Raw genomic sequence first — 20,360 nt, forward strand, 5'->3', positions numbered from 1 at the left:
CATACTTTACAGATATTTCAGCTGTCAGTATAACGGTCCCTGTGGCGCAGAGGATAGCGCGTTGGACTTCTAATCCAAAGGTCGTGGGTTCGATCCCCACCAGGGATGACAATTTGCTTTTTTTTGTTTGGATTTCTTAACGAACGAACGAGACGTAAGGGAAAACATTAAACACTCAAGTATCATTATATCATTAATAACTAAGGATAATGAACTTTTTTTATATTATGTACATATTATTTCTTTACTCTATATATCCTAATATAGTGAGCTTAATCATTTAATATATTAATAGGGACCAACAACCGGCATATGAAAGACACTAAAACAAAAAATATCTAAAAAAATAATTTCATTTGTAAATATTATGAGAATTTTAACTCTTTAAAGCAATATCTCTTGTTTTTGAAAGTAAATAGATTATATTAAAAATAAATGTTTTGCTGAAGAACAAATCATTGAGCGAAAGCAGTCATTAAATTGTTATTAACGATACGAGTAATCCATATAAAAATTTGCTAAAAAGTAGTAAGTACCAACAACTGTATCTTTATTACAAGTTTGCATAGTCTAACTACATACGGAGAGTTTCCCGTTTTTTTATCCATAAACTTGGTATTTTAATGTGGGACGATCTATACATTAAAAAATTGGAAACTTTCCGTATATGGTCTGACGATGCAAATTTGTGATAAAATCATTGTACTTCAAATAAAGGAACGAAGAGGGAATGAATGTGGTTTTTAGGGTTGAAGTGGATGCAATACAACAAAAACTTATAGGTTCGATCATTAAAATCTTCTTATGCTTAAATACAACTATTTGTGTTGGATACTAAGCGTTTTTTATTATTTTATATCTTCATAATACCGACGTTTCGGTTCCTGTATACTGTTAGCAACCGCGGTCACAGGCAGACGCGATAAAAGTCTTCATTTTGTTATAATGTCACTTTCATCTCATAACTCATTCCTGAAAAATCGCAGTCAATGAGGAATATTAATATAAAAATTCAGAATAAATAAATATTCATATATTATAATTAAAATTTCCCAAAAAAAAAATTCAAGTCAACAGTGTTTCTAACAATAAGTATTATTATAAGTACCGACTATAGAGGGTAAATATCTTAATTGTCAATTTGAATCAATCAGATGTTGGATCTGTGAAGAATTATATTTTTATTTCTCATATTATTCACAAAATTTTTATAAACTATTTCTTTGAAAATCTTTATACAAACGTCAATTGTCAAGTGTCATTTTCACAAAATCTGTTTTGTATGAAAACATAATCAAAAATTTGCAAATACCTAATGGGTATGTGGTTCAGTGACAATATTTTGAAAACGAAACTATTTAGTTTTATATAAATTCCAGAATCGCATTAAATACATTTTAAATACGTCTACAACATGAGACGGCGGGCAGGAGTTGGTGCTATTCAAAAACAGAGACTTGAGCAGGAGAAGTATAGAGAAAAAGGTTCCGAAATCCAGGAGAACCAATTCCAGCAGATGTCTAAGCAATTAGATGTATTCAGAGAAAACTTGGAAGAATTCGCCTCTAAACACAAAAACGAAATAAAAAAGAACGCTCAGTTCAGGCGTCAATTTCAGGAAATGTGTGCTGCAATCGGTGTTGACCCATTGGCTTCTGGGAAAGGATTCTGGTCAGTTTTAGGTGTGGTATTTATTTGATATGTTATAGGTACCTTTTTAACACTAATAAAACGACAAACTAGTTAATTTATTTATTTCCTTGTGCAAAGTAAAGGTAATTTACCAATCTTAATTACAAATCTTAGCTTTGTTTTTACATGAATTAGGAATCTCTATACCTAACTTTATTATAGTATCAAATACTACTAAATATATTATAATAAATTTCCGTTAATCAACTATAATACAAAAGCCAAAAACCATGTTTTCCAGGCATTGGTGATTTTTACTATGAGCTTGGTGTACAAATAGTTGAGGTATGTCTCGCTACGAATTACAAAAATGGTGGTCTTATAACATTGGATGAATTAAGAAGTAGATTGATAGCCGCTAGAGGCAGAGCGAAGAAACATCAGGATATTACTAATGAAGATCTTCTTGCAGCTGTTAAAAAGCTGAAGATTTTTGGCAATGGGTCAGTAAATTGGATATTATTGAAGTAAAATTAATATTTCTCGGATTTGCTACGCGTTTGTAATTTTTTTTAACAACATACTCCCATTTCCGGTTACTTGGCAGCAACCGTGATCACAGATATTCGAGATGAGAATGTCTGTCATTCAGACATCCGAAAAATATTAGTTTTATTATTTATTACAATGAATACACGCAAAAATCTAATTTCTCATTGGTTATAATTCATGCTCAATCATTACAGAATGTCATTTTTAATAAGTCTTGAATTTTTATATTCTTCCAAGATAATAAAATAAAAAATTATTACCATATAGAGAATTAATTTTTGGTAAAAAAAAAAACTAAGTTTTCATAAACAAATTAATCATGAGGATATAATTCTTATTCTTCATATTGTAAGTCATGAAGAGAATTCATTATTTATAATTTTATATATTAGTTTCACAGTTGTATCGATAGGTAAAGGGAAATGGTTGGTACAGTCAATACCGGGTGAACTGAATTTGGATCAAACATTGGTGCTTCAAAAGGCTAGTGGTCTCGGTAAAGCTTGGATTTCCAAATCTGTACTCATCAATGATCTGGGGTAAGTTAGCTGACAGTTTTATATTCAGTTTTTAAACTTTTTAAATATTTGAATGAGGTTATAGTTATGTTCTTTTCTTGCGTTTTTTTTTTAATAACAAAAAGTATTGTATTTTTTTTTTATGCTATAAATATCTAAATTAAATATTTAAAATGTTTCATTAAAAAAAGTATAAAATTGATTTTAAAATACTATAAATAATTTAATATTCAAAAGAATAAGTTAAAATTATAATTTTCTTTCCAGTTGGAATGAAACGAGAGCTCAGAATGCTTTGAATCATATGGTTAAGGAAGGTCTGGCTTGGGTGGACAGCCAGGACGACAATGAAATTTTGTATTGGTTTCCGAGTATGTTCAATGAGTGTGTTACGGCATCCTAATCATACAGAATTTTTAATCTATTGAGATCCGATCTTTGATATACACCGGAGATATGAAATTGTTATTTATTTATGACAGTATATAAATAAAGATTTCTGTTAATAATGTAAATATATTTATTAATTGTCATTCAACTAAACTAATATTGCACAGTATTCTAACTTCCGTCGCTCGTGCTGGGAGAGCTGATTGGCGGTATGTTTAATTGTAACTTCAGTTCTTTGTTTTCCCGTTGCAGTGAGCACAGCCTCTGTTTTAATTTCTCCGTCATATCTATGTACGATTCCTTCCACCTGGAAAATAATTTTAACTTGGAATCAATTGATCGATGTTAACGATTAACTATTTGGTAAAGGGTATGTTTGAATCTAGAAACTTCTGAAAATCTAAGATAGTTCATTCAAACCATTATGAGGATTTATTTGGGAGATTTATTAAAAGAATAAACATGTCCGTCTGTCTATGTATGTAACTTAGCTATATTTTAAACTTGTGTATATATATATATATAATATATATATATATATATATTTATTCTAATTATAATTTCAACAATAAAAACAAACAAATACAAACACTAAGGTGTGATAAAATAATATTATTAGGTATAGGCATTGATAAACATTGAAAAATAAAAATACACAAATGGATTTTGATAGCTTCAATTATAACTTTATTATGTATAAATAAATAGTGAAATTATAACTGTATCTTATATTAAAAAAAATGCCAAGGTTGTTTTTTGGTAAATTTTGATTTTACTAAATAATTTTTTTTTAGTCCTTACAGGACTATATTATGTGGTCACTATGTTTTTTATTCTACATGAAATACATTATTTTATTATTCGACTTCCATGTCATATTTAATTCTTATAAATTTTTGTATGTGGTCATTAACAGCTGTTATATATGCTCTTTATACTAAAAAAAAAATAAATAATATAACTTTTTATTGATTTAGCCATAGTTTTGTTATGGTAATATTTTTATTCATACTTACTTCTTATTGAGTTCCATTTGGTTTTCCAGGTGTTTGTTCAATTCAATGAGCTCTTCCTCTTTGGTTGAAACCATTCTGCAAGTGTATGGAAAAATTTTGGTCAAACTCGATTTAAGTATGGAAATATTTAATTATATATCGGGTGGAGAGAGCTGAACGTTATACTGGCGACTCTGACTCGAGTCTATAGAATGACTTTTCTTCCACGGAGGTGATCTTGGAAGCCGTACGTCCGAGTCTAGGTTTTCTGTACGATAACCTAGTTATATGGGGTTTTAAGCACCGAGGTTTTTTGTTCGATAGCAGGGTTATTATCACAAAAATTTAGTTTGGACCACCAATATTCATTTTAGGGCAGGGAAACGGAAATCATGTCCAAAAAAAACGCTGAAGTCGCTTCAAAAATATGTACCGAGAGGATTTTTTCGTTCGAATCGAAAAAACTAATACGAAAGTACATCTCCTTGTTAGGAATCTCTTTAATCACTGTAAACATACTTTTGGTTCAGCTCAGTCCTCGAAGACAGCACAGACTGCAGTTTAGTTATCATTTCATGTGATTCGTTCAAGGATTTCTGAAGATGATCAACTTGGAGCCTAGAAATAAAGTACTTAAGGATTTATTAAATCATTTTATAGTTAAATATAAGAAATTTATTAAACTCAATAGGTACATAGTGAATATTAAAATGATGCAATAAAAAAAGAATAACAATACATGCTGAACATTAAAATATGTTGCAATAATAAAAATATATATATATTATGGCTATTCAGCCATCATAATATTTCTTTTATTTATACAATTATCATTTTTTAAGTATTATTTAATACAATTAGCTATTTTAATTAATTTCTATGACTCAAATCACATGAACCCAGATATCAGCTAGAATTAATATTGAAATTTACTTAAGTTCCTCTATCTGCGTCTTCATGAGATTTCCTTCCCATTCCCATCGTTTCCTTTCCCTCGTGTGAACATCCTGTATCCGCTGTATATCCATGACGAGACACTGCTTCTCACAGACGACCTGAATATTCCGTCTCTCTGAACACACCTATGAAGATTTTATGACTTTTATAAAGCGTTTCATACAGTGGACCTTATAATAATATCATAGTTTATAATTCGATCCAGTTTTCACATAACATTTGTATAAGGCGGAGTACATGAATTACGTGATTTTTTTTTTATTTTCTGTCCTTCCCTCCCCCCTAGGTGAGATGTCGTGAGATTTTATTCAACCCCTCCCCCAACCCCCCATCTCACGTGAGATTTTGGAAAATGTGGGTTTCTTACGTAAACGCGTTGCTTTATTATTTTAAAAAGAAAATAAAATGCTTCGTGTTTTTGTTTAAGACTAGTTAGCTAGACCAGTAATCAATCGAATTGAGGGATGATCTTAATCGTATTATAATTAAGACTTAAGACTAAATCATGTACAATCTGGATTGCATGAACCAAAATAGTAAAACTTTTTCTTGGTACAAACAGAAAAAAAATTGCGTAATATTTGCTGAGATCCCCCTGTTATCCACCGTAAGATTAGATGAGATTTGCCTTGACCCCCTCCCCCCGTAAACATCTCACGTATTTTATGAACCCCCCCCCAAGTGTAGGTATAATTAAAGCGAATTATGTATGTTATACTGTGGAAGAAATCCGTATAACTAACGCATTTAATTGACGGGGTTCTTCTAGGACCAATATAAAGTTCACATTTGTATATAATCTTATGAAGCGGTCATTTTATTTATTTCGTCAATAAGGTACGTGTAATGTATGTATGTTTAAATAAATCAATTTACTCACCAGTTCCTGAAACATCGCCTCCAACCTCTGTTCAGCCAGAGCGAGTTTCGGATCTACAGAACTCATATCATTCTTTTGCTGTTTCATATAATTCTCATTACTAGCTTGCAGCACCTTGTTTTCCCTGTTGAGATATAATGTGTGGAGATGATTTAGAGATAGATAGATAGATAGATAGCTATTAGCTAGATAGATATATTTTAATGAATAATAGTTTTATTTATTGCTTTGAAACATGATAAAACAAAATAGCAATGTATATACAAATACTGTATAATTTGATAATTATTTAGTTTGTAAGGAAATCATATATTAACTAGGTTGTTGACAAACGTGTTATATCAATGAAACTTGTCCATATGTTGAATTAATTCAACCACTCAGAGGTCATTGTACTTTACACCACCTCATTGTTTTGTTCAACAGGAGTCCCTTTTCAACTAATTCAGCATCCAAGTTCCTTATATGTCGCAGCATATCCGTCACTTTTTCGTTATAATTTTGTTTCAGTTCGTCTACTTCCTTCCTGTAACTTGCCTCCGCCTTTCTCTCTATCTGACATACGATCTGTTTAAGACTGCCCAGTTCTTCTGAAAATAGCAATATCAAGTTAATATATAATTATCTCATATATCATACAACATTTCGTCGCCCGACCTGTGATTTCGGCTATTTTTTTATATGCTTCATTCTTTTGGGTCGTCACTACATCAAATAGTTGTAGAGCCTCAGCGACCTTAGAGAGATCAATTTTAAACTTTATGTATATGATTTTAAGGTTGAATATCACTATTATTTTGTATACCTTCGTTTTAGCCTCCGCCTCTCTTTTGATTTTATCGACGCATTCTTTCTGACTGAGAAGTAACTGAGCTTTGATGTCGTCGCGGCTCTTTCTCTCAGCTGTTAAATTTATTTTATATTCATCCAGAGATCTCTTTAAATTTTCCACTTCTGTTTCTAGTGCGTCACATTTTTCTTTATAATGTATGATATCTTTATCTTTATCTTTTAATACCTTTTCTATGTGATTGAGTTCCGAGTGTATTTTTTTGTATTTCGTCTCCAATTCCACGTAATCGGACAGCGCTGTGTCCAGCTTATATTCCAAGTCTCTTTTGTCGTTTGAATTCTTTAATGAAGACCGAAATTGTATGAGCATAAAATAGTTAAATTAAATATTAAGATTGATTTTTTCTAGGTACCTGTTTTCCGTGACCGTCGTCATAGTTTTGGTATGCTTTCAGTTCAATGTCCAAAGCGTCGATGGTCTTCTGAGATGTCTGCCAAAGAACATGTAAGGAATCTCGTTCCTGAAAAATGGAAACTTAATTTTATATTATAGAAAAATTCGACGTATTTTCTTAGATTAAATCTAATGTTTCCTGCTACTGTCGTGTCCTCATTTTAGAACAGTTTAATTAATTGTAATTAATGAAATTCAAGGTTTAAAAAAAGATTCGTAAAATTCGTTTAAATTTTCACTGACGTTCATATAATTCAATAGTAAATAGCAATTCAGTTTGTCGTAACTTTTTCTGATTGTTATGAATATAAGACGTGTTAAAATCACCTTGGTAAGTAAATTGACTTGTTTCTTTAATTCCTCTAGTTCTTCTCTCTGATCATTGTCCAAAGATTGTTGCGCAAATTGCAGCTTCTCTTTCAATAGTACTCCCACTTGTTGGGATAACTTTTGATTATCGGCGATTAAATTTTTAATTTCTTGGTCTACTAGTGTTTGATTTTGCTGAAAAATTTATACCCAAGTTACAGACACGGCAGAAATGTATTGTAGTACATTAAAGGTCCATGTGGTTGTTTACTCTGTGAAATTCAACTTCAGCTTGGAGTGCTTTTAGATTATTGTTAAGTCTTTCGTCCATTGCATTATTTATAATTTTAAAATACTATTTTTGTTGTAACTTTAGAATACTTATATATAAATCTTTGTATTTTTCAATGTAAAGCAATATATGCGGTTTCATTGTTTACATTTCGCGCGTCTATGTATCAAAATGGTTGCTAGGTAACAAGAGTTGCGTTCCCTTTTATTTCTTACTAATAGTACTTTAACTCTATTTTTAAGTTTAAAATTAAGAACTATTGATTAATATCATTTTTTATACCTTAAAACAACAGTTATGTGTATTTTATTAAAGAATTTTAAAAATAGTATCTAGCGTAAAACGTTATCAATGGAACATAATATTATGAATTTGTTATCAGGTTTGACAGATCAATATTTGCCAAATTGCTTTGGAATGTATCTCGCGATTTCTCATTTTTTTCACTATAGAAAAATGTAAATTCTGTGTAAAATATCATTTACAAAACAAGATTGGAAATACATAATGACTAGGTAATATTGAACATAAGGATAAAAGAATAATCTCGTTAATATTATAATGTTTCGACCGGTATATTTATGTGCGCTCTTATATATTTTATAGCCTTTATATTGATATCAGAGATGATCAATGGCCATTAGTGTATGATGACAATTATAATGTTTCTTTTTGTGGCTTTGAAAAGTTTCATCTATTCGATGCAAAGAAGTGGCGTAACATAGTACAGGTAACTTTTTATATCGGCTTATATATTGCATGTTTTTTCTTCGGATATTGTGAAGACATTGGCCTGTTGATCAATTACTTGTTAAATTTTTATCACTTTATTTTAGTATCTCATCGAGGGTGAATTTATAACTCGGGAATGTCTTGTGAAGCCAAATGAAGCAAAAGAGAATGATCTCTTATTGGTACATACAAAAAAGTACCTTAAATCATTAAAGGCAGGTTTGATTTCGGTATAATTAATTATTCAAAACTAAAATGTTACCATTATATAGTCAATAATTTGGGACTAAAAAAATCATATATTTTTTTTATAATAATTATATTTTAACATAAATGGAATTGCAATGTTCAGTTCATACTTGCAATTAAATTCTTTTAGAACATACTTATATAATGAAAAATTCATTGACACTAGCAGAATTAGAATCCATAAAGTCTGGAATATCACATTTTTAGTTTTTTACCAATTGAGCTTCAATAGCTACAAATTTCAATTTCATTTTTTTAATTAAAATTTTCAGTGGAGTGGCAAAGTTGCAATGATAGCAGAAGTGCCAGTAATTGCCTGCGTACCCAATTTTTTAGTTCAAAAGGCCTATTTGAAACCTATGAGGTAAAAGTATATATATCATTCAAACCTCGTCTAACTTTATGCACCTTCATTATCTGTTTAGTATTTAATAAACCCTGTTTATAATTTATTCTATTTTTAATTATTTTTTTTAAATTTTGTGTTGAAAATATATAGTACAGAGTTGAAGACATTCAACCATTTTAATATTTATTTTTTTTGGGCCGGTTTAAATCCTCCTTATATAATTATAAATGCTAGAATATAGGAAGGTGACTAGATATATTATTTTTATTCTTTTAGATTTTTCAGTAACGTAACTAACAGACTCATATTATAATGTGTATTTCTATTTTGGGTGTAATATTGACAATGTATCTTAAAAAGGTTTAATAGGTGGAATATCTAATTACTGTGTCAGTTATATTTCTTAGTTTGGTATATAATAAATTCATATAAAATTTTTGTAGACTACAAACGGGGGGCACAATCTTAGCTGGTAAATTGGCTCTGGAGCGAGGCTGGGCAATCAATATAGGAGGTGGATTCCATCATTGTAGTGCGGGAAAGGGAGGTGGATTTTGTGCATATGCGGATATAACACTGCTTATCAAGAATTTAGTATTGCATAGGGGAGTCCAGAACACTATGATTGTCGATTTAGATGCACATCAGGTATGAATGTAGCGGAGATATACTTATCTTTATATACTGTCGTATATTTATCAATATTGGTTTAATTTATTTTTTATTTAATAAATACACCTTATTTTTAACTCTTGATTTCTATTGGTTGTAAGAGTTTTATAGATATGATTTATATTTAGTTTAATTGTAGCCGTCTTATTTGTTTTCAATGATTATCATTGTTTAATTAAGCTATATTTCTTCAGGGTAATGGCTACCAGCATGACTTCCTCGGTGTCCCGGAGGTGTATATAATGGATATGTATAACAGACACATCTATCCGAGAGACGAGGAAGCCAAGAGGGCCATTAGACGGAAGATAGAGCTCGGCAACAAGGTCGAAGACCTGGAATACATGATCAAGTTGAGGAAGTTAGTATATTTCTAGTTTTTTAATATAAATGTTGTTGTTATTTAAAAAAATACTCAATTTGCACCACTAGCGCCCTCTAGTTTAGTCATGTTAACTATTGTCACTTTGCTGTTAACTCGGTAACAGATAAAATATATTTTTAGTCTGCGCCAAGCACTTACGTCGTTTTCAATATTTTTTAATTTATTCCTATTTCTTTGTGTATTCCAAATATGGTTTGTATGTGACTCAGTTTCTGGTGTCATATGAAATGCATAACAAATTGGTTTTCATAATTTTACATTCTGATACAAACATTCAGACATTGCTAAGATTATAGATTCAAAGTTTATGGTATTCGTTAAAAAGACGTGATTAGGCGCTTATAATAATTTTGGTAACAGTGCAGGTATTCAAACACCTACCGCCATCTATTAACAGGAGAAATGAAACTAAATAAAATTACTAATAAACTTGAACTTTTTCTATAACTGTTTCCATTATTTTTGCTTTCTGATTTTGATGCCATTGAATGTGGCACAAGATAGCCTGCGTACCAGATACAGTGATAATATTAAAGATATTTTATCTATGTATAAATATTTCTTATTAAAAAATCTCAGATTTTATTTATATAAGTCATGGTTGCCAAAAGGTTAAAGAACGTCCTCTCGTGCATGAGGGTGCGGGTTCGAAACCTGGCAAGTACCAATGTCATTTTTCCAAGTCATATGTACTTTCTAAGAGAATTTAGACACCACTGACAGCTGGTGAAGGGAAACATCGTGAGGAAACCTGGACTTATAATATCAAATTATAAGTTAAAATCGCCAATCCGTCTTGAGCAGGCGTGGTGATTAATGCTCTAACCTTCTCCATGTGAGAAGTGGCTTTTGCTCAGCAGTGAGCTCCGATAGGCTGATGATGATATATGTATGTAACTACATACTAGGTTTGGCTCCGATTTTGTTTAAAAACTACATACTCCCAACGTGTCGGTTACGTTGCTGCAGAGCTGTATGTAGCTTTGAAAATAATAAAATACGCGTAGTAATCCGAAAAAAATATTATTCTCATTTAAATGAATACTCGCGAGTCTTAGATCCCATTACATTGTATTTTTATCTATATTCTTGTAGAAATCTGAGGGAAGCCTTAAAGGAGTTCAAACCTGATATCCTGGTGTATAACGCGGGCACTGATATCCTGGATTCAGATCCCTTAGGACATATGAGGATCAGTGATGTTGTGAGTATATATATACATATATAACACAAACTGTTAAAAAAATTTAAATTATATTGTTACATATAAAAATAAATAGATATTTAAAAACTCTTAATTTCCATAGCATTTAATTTAAATATTTATGTTTATATAAAAAATGTAAAGTAAAAAAATCAATAACAAATTATAAAAAAAAACTTTCTAATAAAAATAATACATCAGTATAAGGTTTAAGCAAACACTAGATTGTAACTAGACATAATCTGATATTACATTAAAATCTATATATATATATATAGTGTTTTTAAATATGTACCTATTTATTTTTATAGTTGAAAATTTAAGTTTTTTTTTTGACAGCTAGTGTTGCTATGCTGTATATATAATTGATGATATATACACTTGTGTGTGTTTAATAAAATATGAAGTTAATATCATTTAAAAACTTAACACTATTATAATAACACCCTTTCCATTATTATGAATTTTATTTGTGTTTTCAAATTTGTTTTAATTATCATTCTGAATTATTGCTATATTTTTATTTTGTTTAGTTTAACCGGATAGGATTGCACTCGATGGAGGGGTAATAATGTGTAATGTAAATGGTACAATTTTCCAGGGTATCATAAAACGTGACGAGTTCGTGTTCGAGATCTGCAAGGAGCAAGACATTCCAGTAGTGATGCTGACCAGCGGTGGTTACTTAAGAAGAACAGCGAAAATTATAGCCGACTCTATAATGAATCTCAAGAACAAAGGCCTCATCGGATGTACAAGGTACCAAAAGTATTAGACTTAGTCTTGTCTTTGATTACGCATTTGTATATGGAGTCATAGCTCAGTGCAAGAAGTGGCGGTGTCATAAAAGTACCGGGTTCGATTACTGTTAGCAGATTATATTGTAATATTAAATTATGTCTAGTCACAATCTAGTGTTTATTAAACGTTATACCGATGTATTATTTTTATTAGAAAGTTTTTTTTTTATTTGTTATATTTTTTTTTATTATAAATTTTTAATTATTTTACATTTTGTTTCTATAAAGTTAAATATTTTAAATAAATGCCATGGAAATTAAGAATTTTTAAATATCTATTTATTTTTATATGTGACAGATAATTTAATTATTTTTGACAGTTTGTGTTATATATATATATTTTATTCTATACTAATGTTTTATATTCTTTACTTTAATACTTTATATAAATTAAATCATTTATGATTGTGAAGTATAAAGGTGCTCGTGAACTTCACTTTATTGAATCTTATCTCAATGTGCCAAAGATAACATGTCTAATTAAATAAAAAAAAAAGTTATATCTGAAACTTTATTAGGTAGGAAAGTTAGTTGTTATGCTTAACTTTTCATTTTCACGTGCGAAGTTTTTATTTATGTACCTACAGGAAAAAAAAACTTCAATCATACGTGTTTTAAATTGTGATACCAATAGGAATTAAATTCCAAATAAAACTATTTATTTTTCACTTAACGTTTGTTTTATTTCATAACTTTTAAATAAAATTTATTACGAAAAAAAATCAATAATAAATAAACCAAACATAACTTTTCGAAGATGTATTGTAATTTGTAGTAGTATAGTATAGTTGTAGTAGTATTATCTAGTTGTAGTATTGAACTGTGCGTAGTAGTCGTCAGTGGGCGTGTTGTTGTAGACGACTTCCTTGAAGTACTTTTCCTTCTCCTTCTGTTGCAGCGCCATCAGTTGATTTTCCTCCATCAGCTGTCTCGCTATATCTCTGAAATATTTTAATTTTGCATGTATTTCTATGATTTGATCTCATCTGATCTCACTCATCTATAATAATAAATTATGTTGAATTGTCTGTTATTATATCACTATTCACGATACGTATATGGAAGTGCCCATTACATACATAAAGCATGCAATTTTTAAATTTATATGTCTGTCTGTTTGTTTCGTCTTGTCTCTGGAAAAGCGCGACAAATTTTGACGGGAATTTTACTCGAAGGTCGGCAGTATCGTAAAGATTTTTTGGCAATTTTTTTAAATTATCTTTTTCATTATAACGTTGCTGTGCTGAGGGACATAATTTCATTATCAGAATTAGATTAAAAGATCTTCGAGAAATCGTATAAAACCTCACAGAGAAGTTAACTCGTATCCCAAAGAGGGTTTCATAGAGGGGAAGGAAAAACTGCTGAAAATAGTTAGTGTATAAAATAGATTAGATAACTTGGTTTATAAATTAACTCTAGTACAGGGACAGATTAAAAAATAAAGGGAAATATATTTAGTTGTATTAAAATGGGATAAAATCCAACTTGATTCGTAGAGTACTTTTATATCATTTTGGTCATTTCGTCTTGGTCATTGAAATATCTTGTCTTTATAATATTAAAGTAACAAAATTAAAATACTAAGAAACATTGAAGCCAAGACATCCCTTGCCATAAGCATTTGATTCTGACACACGCGGGATTTGAAGCTGCAATGTCCGCAATATCGTTTCAGTCGCTCTAGGAATTAAGCTACCGTGACTTTTTAACTAACCTTCTTTTTCTCTGATCTTCTATATCAAGTCTCGCTACTTCTCTCTGTATCGATTTAGCCAGAGCCTGCCACTCCGCCTCCATCTTTTCCTCGCCTTCCCGCTTTGCCTTTTAATATAAACATAACACGTCCGTTAAGGACATCATAAAGCTAAGATTTATATTGTCGTACTTCTGTTTTTGTCATATACGCGTCTGTACAAAATTATATATTTACTTACTTTATTTTTTTGGCACAGGCCAAAATAATGATATCTCATAAAAAAATATATAATTTTAATAAAAAAATTGGTAAATTATATTGATTTATATTCTGCATTTTTAATGTATGCTATATATAACCATTGAAAATTAGTAAATTAGAGGAAGATTAAAAGTTGCAACGGTGATAGAGGTTATAGGTTAGTATGGTGCGAGCGTGTTAAGAGAAGAGATAGAAGGAGCGAGAGAGGAGAGGAGTATTTAGATGGATACAAGTGTAGAGGAAGACCCAGGATGGTATACTGTGTAGAAGTACGCTCTGAGACGACCACAGGGTGTGGGAAACGAGCAGATATGATGATTATTTTGTATAACAATGTGTGCTAAAACACAATAAAATTAAAGCTTCCATAGTCAACCATTTGCTATACATATAATAGTTACCTTAGCAGCAGCCATTTGTTCCTTTTGTGCTGCGTAGAACTTTTTCAACTCTTCCTGGTTCATACCTTTATACATGAAACCGATTGCTCTGAAATTTACATCAAAACATCCGGAGTTCACAACACTTCTAATAAAAATTAATTTATGAAATGAAAGTTGGGACTGGCCTATGATTTGGGCATATAATTATACTTTTCGTTATGTTTGTCTTATACAAAACTTATTTCGAGTTAAAAGGAAGGATTGTTAGGAAGAGACCTTATTAGAATGAAAGTAATATTATTCTAAGCAGGTCTTACTAATGTACCGACTTAATTAAGTTTTATGATATATCATTCTATGTTATGGTTATGAATTATAAAAAAAAACTGAAAACAGATTGCAAATTGAGTCATTTGAAATTTCTTTCCTACTATCTGTGCCCGCGACTTCATGCGTGAGGAATGCCTAATGTTTATCATTTATTTAAACTCTACTAAGTTAGACTGCATTGCTAATCTAACTATTATAATCTATCTGTGATGAAATAATATTCATAGTCTGTCAATCCGTTTCAGAGGATAACCAGAACAGACATACAGATAAAAAAATATAGTCAAAAATGTTTTTTGGTACATGTACCGAATTTGCACATCCATGTACATTAAGAGACGATAATTTTATTAATCAGAGGTATGTTTTTTAATTTTACTATATTAGTAATTTGCAACATAGTGGTTATTCTAAGTATACCTATTCTTTCCGAGAGCGCTTTTCGCTACATCCGGATTCTCAGTGAGCATGTCCGATGTCAGGTTGTTGTACATCTCGGCCGCGTTGTCTGCCTCCTCTTGTTCTTTCATGATCTGCTCCAATTGTTTCTTCTCAGCTGCCTGTATATGGCACGATGAAAAACGATAAGCAGTCACAAAATAACATCCTAAATATATCTGTGATTTATTTGAGATATGTGATATTCATAATTCAATACTTGCTGTCTGTATGTTTTGCTTTGATAAGCTCAAAGCTTTGGTAAGCTTTTAGTGCCGAGTGAATTTTAATATGAATTTTTGACATCATGGGATCTTAAGTCACAAAATCTCTACGTCGAGTTCAATTACATACAATTTTTCTTAACGTTGTTTGATAAGATAGGAACCTTTATTATTTAAGTGAAGTTACTTATCGTATGTAGTTTTAACAGAGGATAAATAGCTCCGTCAACTCATGCAAGCAACACGAACAGAAAGTATAGGATGAAAACTTTACCACGACGAGCATATTCTGAATATGGAGTTCCAGTTGTTTCGAATCTTGTCCAAGAGTTAACTCAACATTAAAGTAAAAAATATATATGGGGTTTTCCAATAGGGACGCTTGAACTTTGACAGCTGATTGCGGCCATGTTGTTTGAGTGACAGCTGTCAAATGCAGTGTGTTATATTCATTCCGTCCTCCCAAACTACCATGGCAGGTTACAGTGTCGAGCAGCACGTGCAAATCATAAAATTGTTTTATGAAAATGGGTCTTCAGTTCGAGCAACGTTCCGCGCACTTCGCCCGTTTTACGGTCGCGATGATCGTCCTGCCGAGTCGACTATCCGTCGATTGGTGGACAAATTCGAGTCAACCGGGTCAGTTAACAATCAGCCGGTTCCCGTGCGTCAACGTAACGCGAGATCTGCCGAGAATATCGCCGCTGTGCGCGACAGTGTCCTCGAAAACCCGCGGCAGTCAATTCCGCGTCGCGCACAGGAACTCGGCCTTTCGCAGACGACAACTTGGCGAATTTTGCGTTGTGACTTGAGCCTGCAACCGTACAAGATCCAGCTGACCCAAGAGCTCAAGGTTAATGACCATAGACAGCGCCGTGTGTTCGCTGACTGGGCATTAGAGCAGTTGGAAGTTGACGCCGATTTTGGCAAAAAAATCATCTTCAGCGACGAGGCCCATTTTTGGATGAATGGCTATGTCAACAAGCAAAATTGCCGTATTTGGGACGAGACCAATCCATACGAGGTTCACCAAGTGGCAATGCACCCGCAGAAAGTGACTGTTTGGTGCGGATTTTGGGCCGGACGCGTGATTGGTCCGTATTTTTTCGAAAACGATAATGGTGTGGCCGTCACCGTCAATGGTGAGCGATACCGGTCGATGATAACCAACTTCTTTTGGCCTGAAATCGAGAATATGGATCTGACAACATGTGGTTTCAACAGGACGGCGCTACGTGCCACACAGCACACGCTACGATGGAAGTTCTGCACGAGCAATTTCTGGACATGGTCATCTCGCGCGGAGGCGACGTGAACTGGCCACCGAGATCGTGCGATTTGACCCCGCTGGACTTTTTCTTGTGGGGTTTTCTTAAGTCGCAGGTCTATGCCAACAAGCCGCAAACCACCGATGCCCTCAAAGTCAACATACGCCACGCCATCGATCAAATACAGCCCGATTTGTGCGCCAGAGTCATCGAAAATTGGACCTTTCGTGTGCGCGCCACCAACCGAAGCCGTGGCGGTCATTTGAATGATGTCATATTCCATACATAATGGGGTCGATAGACCTTCCAAATAAAAAAAAAATTTCGCAAATATCTTTCCTACATGTATTTTTTTTTGCATTTCAAAGATTAAGCGCCCTTAATGGAAAACCCTATATTATGGGTTAAAGAACCTCAGTTTTGAACTGTACGTCACGACTCGTGGTAAGACCTGCATTTATAACGGTAATTAACGGTAGATTTGTGAAATTAATAAGATTTTCATCTAATTAAATCCAAACTTTAAGACCTATTTCAACTTTCCTGTGAGTCTTATCCTGTAGAAGTAATATAGCAGCCAGGAAATTTAACTGAAGTAGTTTTGCATCGAAAATAGTCTCAAAGATCTGTAGGCATAGTCTCCAAAGTTTGCATTAACACACTATATTCAAAGAATTGCCCGTTTCTGGTTAATAACCTCCGTTAATACAATAATGTGCAAAGATTTATGAATGAAAAACTACTGTCCCATTGACGCTGTCAAAGACGCAATGCTAACAGCAATATACATTACAAAGCAAAGAAATAATGACACCGTTAAACCTTCCGTATGTGCAGCGATGCCAATTTAGACTAGGAACTGTTCTGGAGGAAGAATTATATAATATATCAAACAGCATACCAGTGCCTCGTTGTATCTCAAGTTGGCCTGGCCTAATCTGTATCGGCATTCACGTTCCAACTTGTCCAGTTCACCAGCACGAGCGTCTCTTGCCTTGATTGCCATCTAAAAAATTTATTGGTAGGACCAATTTTAATATGAGTAGACTGTTTCATTAACGATACTTCTTAGTGGAAACCTATACAGTATCTTTTTCAATAACTGGTAAGTGTATAGTTATCACTCCACCGGAAGGGGAGTGGACAAAAAATCTATTTGACTTAACACTCATATTATTTCAATACTTTTATTAATTTGAAGAAATATTTTGAATTTGTTTTGAAGTTGCTAAAATATGTTTTTTGATAAAATAAGTAATAATATACGCTTCAGGACTATGTGTCTTCAACAATCACATTAACTGATTACTCATTATTCAAGTTATTTCCATGTACCATATACGCAGCTTCCGCCTTATTTCTCTCTTCCTCCGCTGCTTTTCTTTCCTGTACTTGCTGTTCGAGCCAAGCGTTCTTTTGGGCTGCCATCATCTTCTTTCTCTCCTCAAATTCAAGGTCCTCTCCTTCAAATCTGAATTAAATAGAATAGAAACTGTTACTTCTATTATAAAATGAAAGTGATTCAATAAAAAAAGGTAAATACAAAAAAAATATGTATTATATACAGTGTGGAAAGAATTATAAGATATATGAATATTCGTAGATATTTTAGAACCATATTCAACTATTAATTATGTGAAAAAAAATAGTTGTAATCGATTAAATGCAACTCATAGCTATAGAGAGAGATCTAGAACATCCCATTCTTATTCCTGTATCCATAAGTCCATCATGGATTAGTATCGAAAAAGAGTGACAATATTGATGAATAAAATTTATTTTAAAGTATCCTATCAGGTTACTGTATCAAAGAAACCGGCAAGTGCGGGGATTCCAGCAAGAAAAGTTCGGAAAAAAACGAGGAAAAAAATATTTTTGTGGTATTATTCTTAAATATTATTTTGATTCCTTTTTTAAATATTATATTATAGCGGCGGCAGGAGTTCATAGTGAAAATATCAACTGTGTGAACATCAAGGTTTATGAGATACGGTTTGGTGACAGCGGAGACATAGTAATGGGGTTCCGTACTCTTTCAACCGTTTGTGTACAACCTTGAAAAACCAATACATACTTCTGTGCACTAGACAATCCAACCGGTTCCCCGTCCGAAGCCCGCGGCGGGAGCTGCATCTTCAGGACATTGGGATTGTTCAGGTCGAACTCGCGCGTGTCTTCCTTCCTCTGGTACTTCTGGCGGAACTCGTCTATCTCCACGCCTATACGGCGACGTTCCTATATAAAAACACTACCACCTTGTATTGTTTGGATAAAATTTAGTACTAATCATTATTATACATTGTCATGGTTGGTTGGTTGTTTTAAATAGGGCCTTCATCCGTGCAGAGACGTGCACAGTAGGTATATTCTGCCAGTGTCGTATAATACATCATCATTACAATACATTTTTTAATTTCTACATTCGCATCTACAAGTAGAATATTGGTAATGATATCTAAGAGAGACATTTTATCTCGTCTGCCAATGATCAAAGTTGTTGTTAAATAAGAAACGTCGGAAAAATGGAAAATATAATAAAAAAAAGTGGTTTATATCACAAAACAAGCATTGAAGTGGGTTAGGATCGATCTTTTTTGGTAAAGATCTTTAGAGCTTAAAAGTCAACTCTAACCAACTGAAAAATAGGTGGTTATTAGATACAAATGTGTTATACTTCTTTCTCCCTAGCTTCGAGTACTACAGCGAGATTGCTGTCTTTAATCATTTGTTGTGCAAACGCTAGGTTTTTCCTTTCTTGTTCCTGACGTTCAGCTTTCTTCTCAGCCACCTGACGCTCCAGGAAGGGTAGATCCACCTGGAAACATTGATGAAAAATATTTTGGATATCGGTACAAAATAAATAAAATATATGTTAAAGCTTTCTTAATAAAAATTAACAAGAAATTAAAAAGGGAAAACATATTAAATTAAGAGAAGCCGACGTTAAAGTTCACATACTTATGAAATTTTGTTTTATGAAAATTACATTTATTACTAATCTATTAAATAAATATTTCAGAATATATTCACTTACACCAATCTTTCTGTTTCTGGCATTAAATATTCGGGATCTTCTCTCTAACTCGCATTGTCTTCTTCTTTCTCTATTTTGAGCTTCCTTTCTGTCCTGGGCGTTCGCTATTTGCAATTTCAACATCTTCAGAGCCTCTGAAAGCCTCCCCAATAGAGTAAAATATACGAAATGTACAAAAAATTAGGAAACATGTAATGTAATGATTTAACAATGCCTATTGTCATGGCAACGTAGAACACGTACTAAGTAGTGCCACATAAATAAGGGTTTTTGAAAAATTAAACAGCAAGCTCCTGAATTTTATTAATTTTATATCGAGTATTTAATTTTAGCTGTATGTATTAAGATTTCTGTTATCTTTTACATAGTATGTTAAAGAACAGTTCTTTATTTTATTTTTCAAAGTTTTCTCTGAGATTTACAATATGTTATTTTTGAAAAGTATACTCACTATAGCAGAAAACACCTATTTACTCTTTGATTCAAGGTCTTCAAATAACAAAAATAAGGTTTACAAAGTCTCTTCTACCATTTTTATGTTTTATGTCAAAAAAATGAGTA

At 32.2% G+C, this 20,360-nt stretch overlaps 4 protein-coding genes and 1 non-coding gene across 5 annotated transcripts; 3 read left to right on the forward strand and 2 right to left on the reverse strand.

Moving 5' to 3' along the window:
* Window positions 1-35: 35 nt before the first annotated feature.
* On the forward strand, window positions 36-108 carry Trnar-ucu (transfer RNA arginine (anticodon UCU)). Its single transcript has one exon. It is a non-coding gene; the product is annotated as a tRNA-Arg (tRNA).
* A 1,089-nt stretch (window positions 109-1,197) lies between these two features.
* LOC116774390 (vacuolar-sorting protein SNF8) lies at window positions 1,198-3,217 on the forward strand. The gene is made up of 4 exons (XM_032667112.2): window positions 1,198-1,682; window positions 1,934-2,135; window positions 2,577-2,723; window positions 2,970-3,217. Exons 1-4 carry the CDS (start codon window positions 1,415-1,417, stop codon window positions 3,103-3,105), a joined length of 753 nt encoding a protein of 250 aa, XP_032523003.1. The 5' UTR covers window positions 1,198-1,414; the 3' UTR covers window positions 3,106-3,217.
* On the reverse strand, window positions 3,199-7,945 carry LOC116774391 (rho-associated protein kinase 1-like). Its single transcript, XM_061524912.1, has 11 exons — window positions 7,751-7,945; window positions 7,498-7,674; window positions 7,130-7,237; window positions 6,730-7,056; window positions 6,582-6,660; window positions 6,331-6,514; window positions 5,925-6,048; window positions 5,021-5,169; window positions 4,607-4,705; window positions 4,109-4,183; window positions 3,199-3,399 (listed from the first exon to the last, which is right to left on the reverse strand). The coding sequence occupies exons 1-11, from the start codon at window positions 7,808-7,810 to the stop codon at window positions 3,264-3,266; spliced, it is 1,518 nt and encodes a 505-aa protein (XP_061380896.1). The 5' UTR covers window positions 7,811-7,945; the 3' UTR covers window positions 3,199-3,263.
* A 216-nt stretch (window positions 7,946-8,161) lies between these two features.
* LOC116774389 (histone deacetylase 11) lies at window positions 8,162-12,835 on the forward strand. Its single transcript, XM_032667111.2, has 8 exons — window positions 8,162-8,286; window positions 8,378-8,501; window positions 8,608-8,718; window positions 9,025-9,116; window positions 9,545-9,749; window positions 9,968-10,134; window positions 11,254-11,362; window positions 11,964-12,835. The coding sequence occupies exons 1-8, from the start codon at window positions 8,279-8,281 to the stop codon at window positions 12,135-12,137; spliced, it is 990 nt and encodes a 329-aa protein (XP_032523002.2). The 5' UTR covers window positions 8,162-8,278; the 3' UTR covers window positions 12,138-12,835.
* LOC116774546 (RIB43A-like with coiled-coils protein 2) lies at window positions 12,826-20,034 on the reverse strand. Its single transcript, XM_061524918.1, has 9 exons — window positions 19,800-20,034; window positions 19,440-19,580; window positions 18,840-19,000; window positions 18,101-18,236; window positions 17,667-17,771; window positions 15,256-15,395; window positions 14,524-14,611; window positions 13,880-13,986; window positions 12,826-13,103 (listed from the first exon to the last, which is right to left on the reverse strand). Exons 1-9 carry the CDS (start codon window positions 19,920-19,922, stop codon window positions 12,962-12,964), a joined length of 1,143 nt encoding a protein of 380 aa, XP_061380902.1. The 5' UTR covers window positions 19,923-20,034; the 3' UTR covers window positions 12,826-12,961.
* Window positions 20,035-20,360: the final 326 nt, after the last annotated feature.

This window comes from Danaus plexippus, chromosome 26, assembly GCF_018135715.1.
Source record: "Danaus plexippus chromosome 26, MEX_DaPlex, whole genome shotgun sequence".
In the NCBI taxonomy this organism is placed as follows: domain Eukaryota; kingdom Metazoa; phylum Arthropoda; class Insecta; order Lepidoptera; family Nymphalidae; genus Danaus; species Danaus plexippus.

Coding starts and splice junctions, on each gene's coding strand:
- LOC116774391 (XM_061524912.1), bottom strand. CDS start 7,810: ATGGACGAAAGACTTAACAATAATCTAAAAGCACTCCAAGCTGAAGTT. Junction 6,049..6,330: donor CTGTTGAACAAAACAATGAG/GTGGTGTAAAGT, acceptor ATATCTCAACAG/GGAAAACAAGGTGCTGCAAG. Junction 4,706..5,020: donor ACGCAGATAGAGGAACTTAA/GTAAATTTCAAT, acceptor CTTTATTTCTAG/GCTCCAAGTTGATCATCTTC.
- LOC116774390 (XM_032667112.2), top strand. CDS start 1,415: ATGAGACGGCGGGCAGGAGTTGGTGCTATTCAAAAACAGAGACTTGAG. Junction 2,136..2,576: donor CTGAAGATTTTTGGCAATGG/GTCAGTAAATTG, acceptor TTTATATATTAG/TTTCACAGTTGTATCGATAG. Junction 2,724..2,969: donor GTACTCATCAATGATCTGGG/GTAAGTTAGCTG, acceptor TTTTCTTTCCAG/TTGGAATGAAACGAGAGCTC.
- LOC116774546 (XM_061524918.1), bottom strand. CDS start 19,922: ATGTTGAAATTGCAAATAGCGAACGCCCAGGACAGAAAGGAAGCTCAA. Junction 17,772..18,100: donor AGGCGGAAGCTGCGTATATG/GTACATGGAAAT, acceptor TAAATTTTTTAG/ATGGCAATCAAGGCAAGAGA. Junction 14,612..15,255: donor AGCGCTCTCGGAAAGAATAG/GTATACTTAGAA, acceptor TGTAAATTTCAG/AGCAATCGGTTTCATGTATA.
- LOC116774389 (XM_032667111.2), top strand. Junction 8,502..8,607: donor AGTGGCGTAACATAGTACAG/GTAACTTTTTAT, acceptor ACTTTATTTTAG/TATCTCATCGAGGGTGAATT. Junction 9,117..9,544: donor GCCTATTTGAAACCTATGAG/GTAAAAGTATAT, acceptor AAATTTTTGTAG/ACTACAAACGGGGGGCACAA.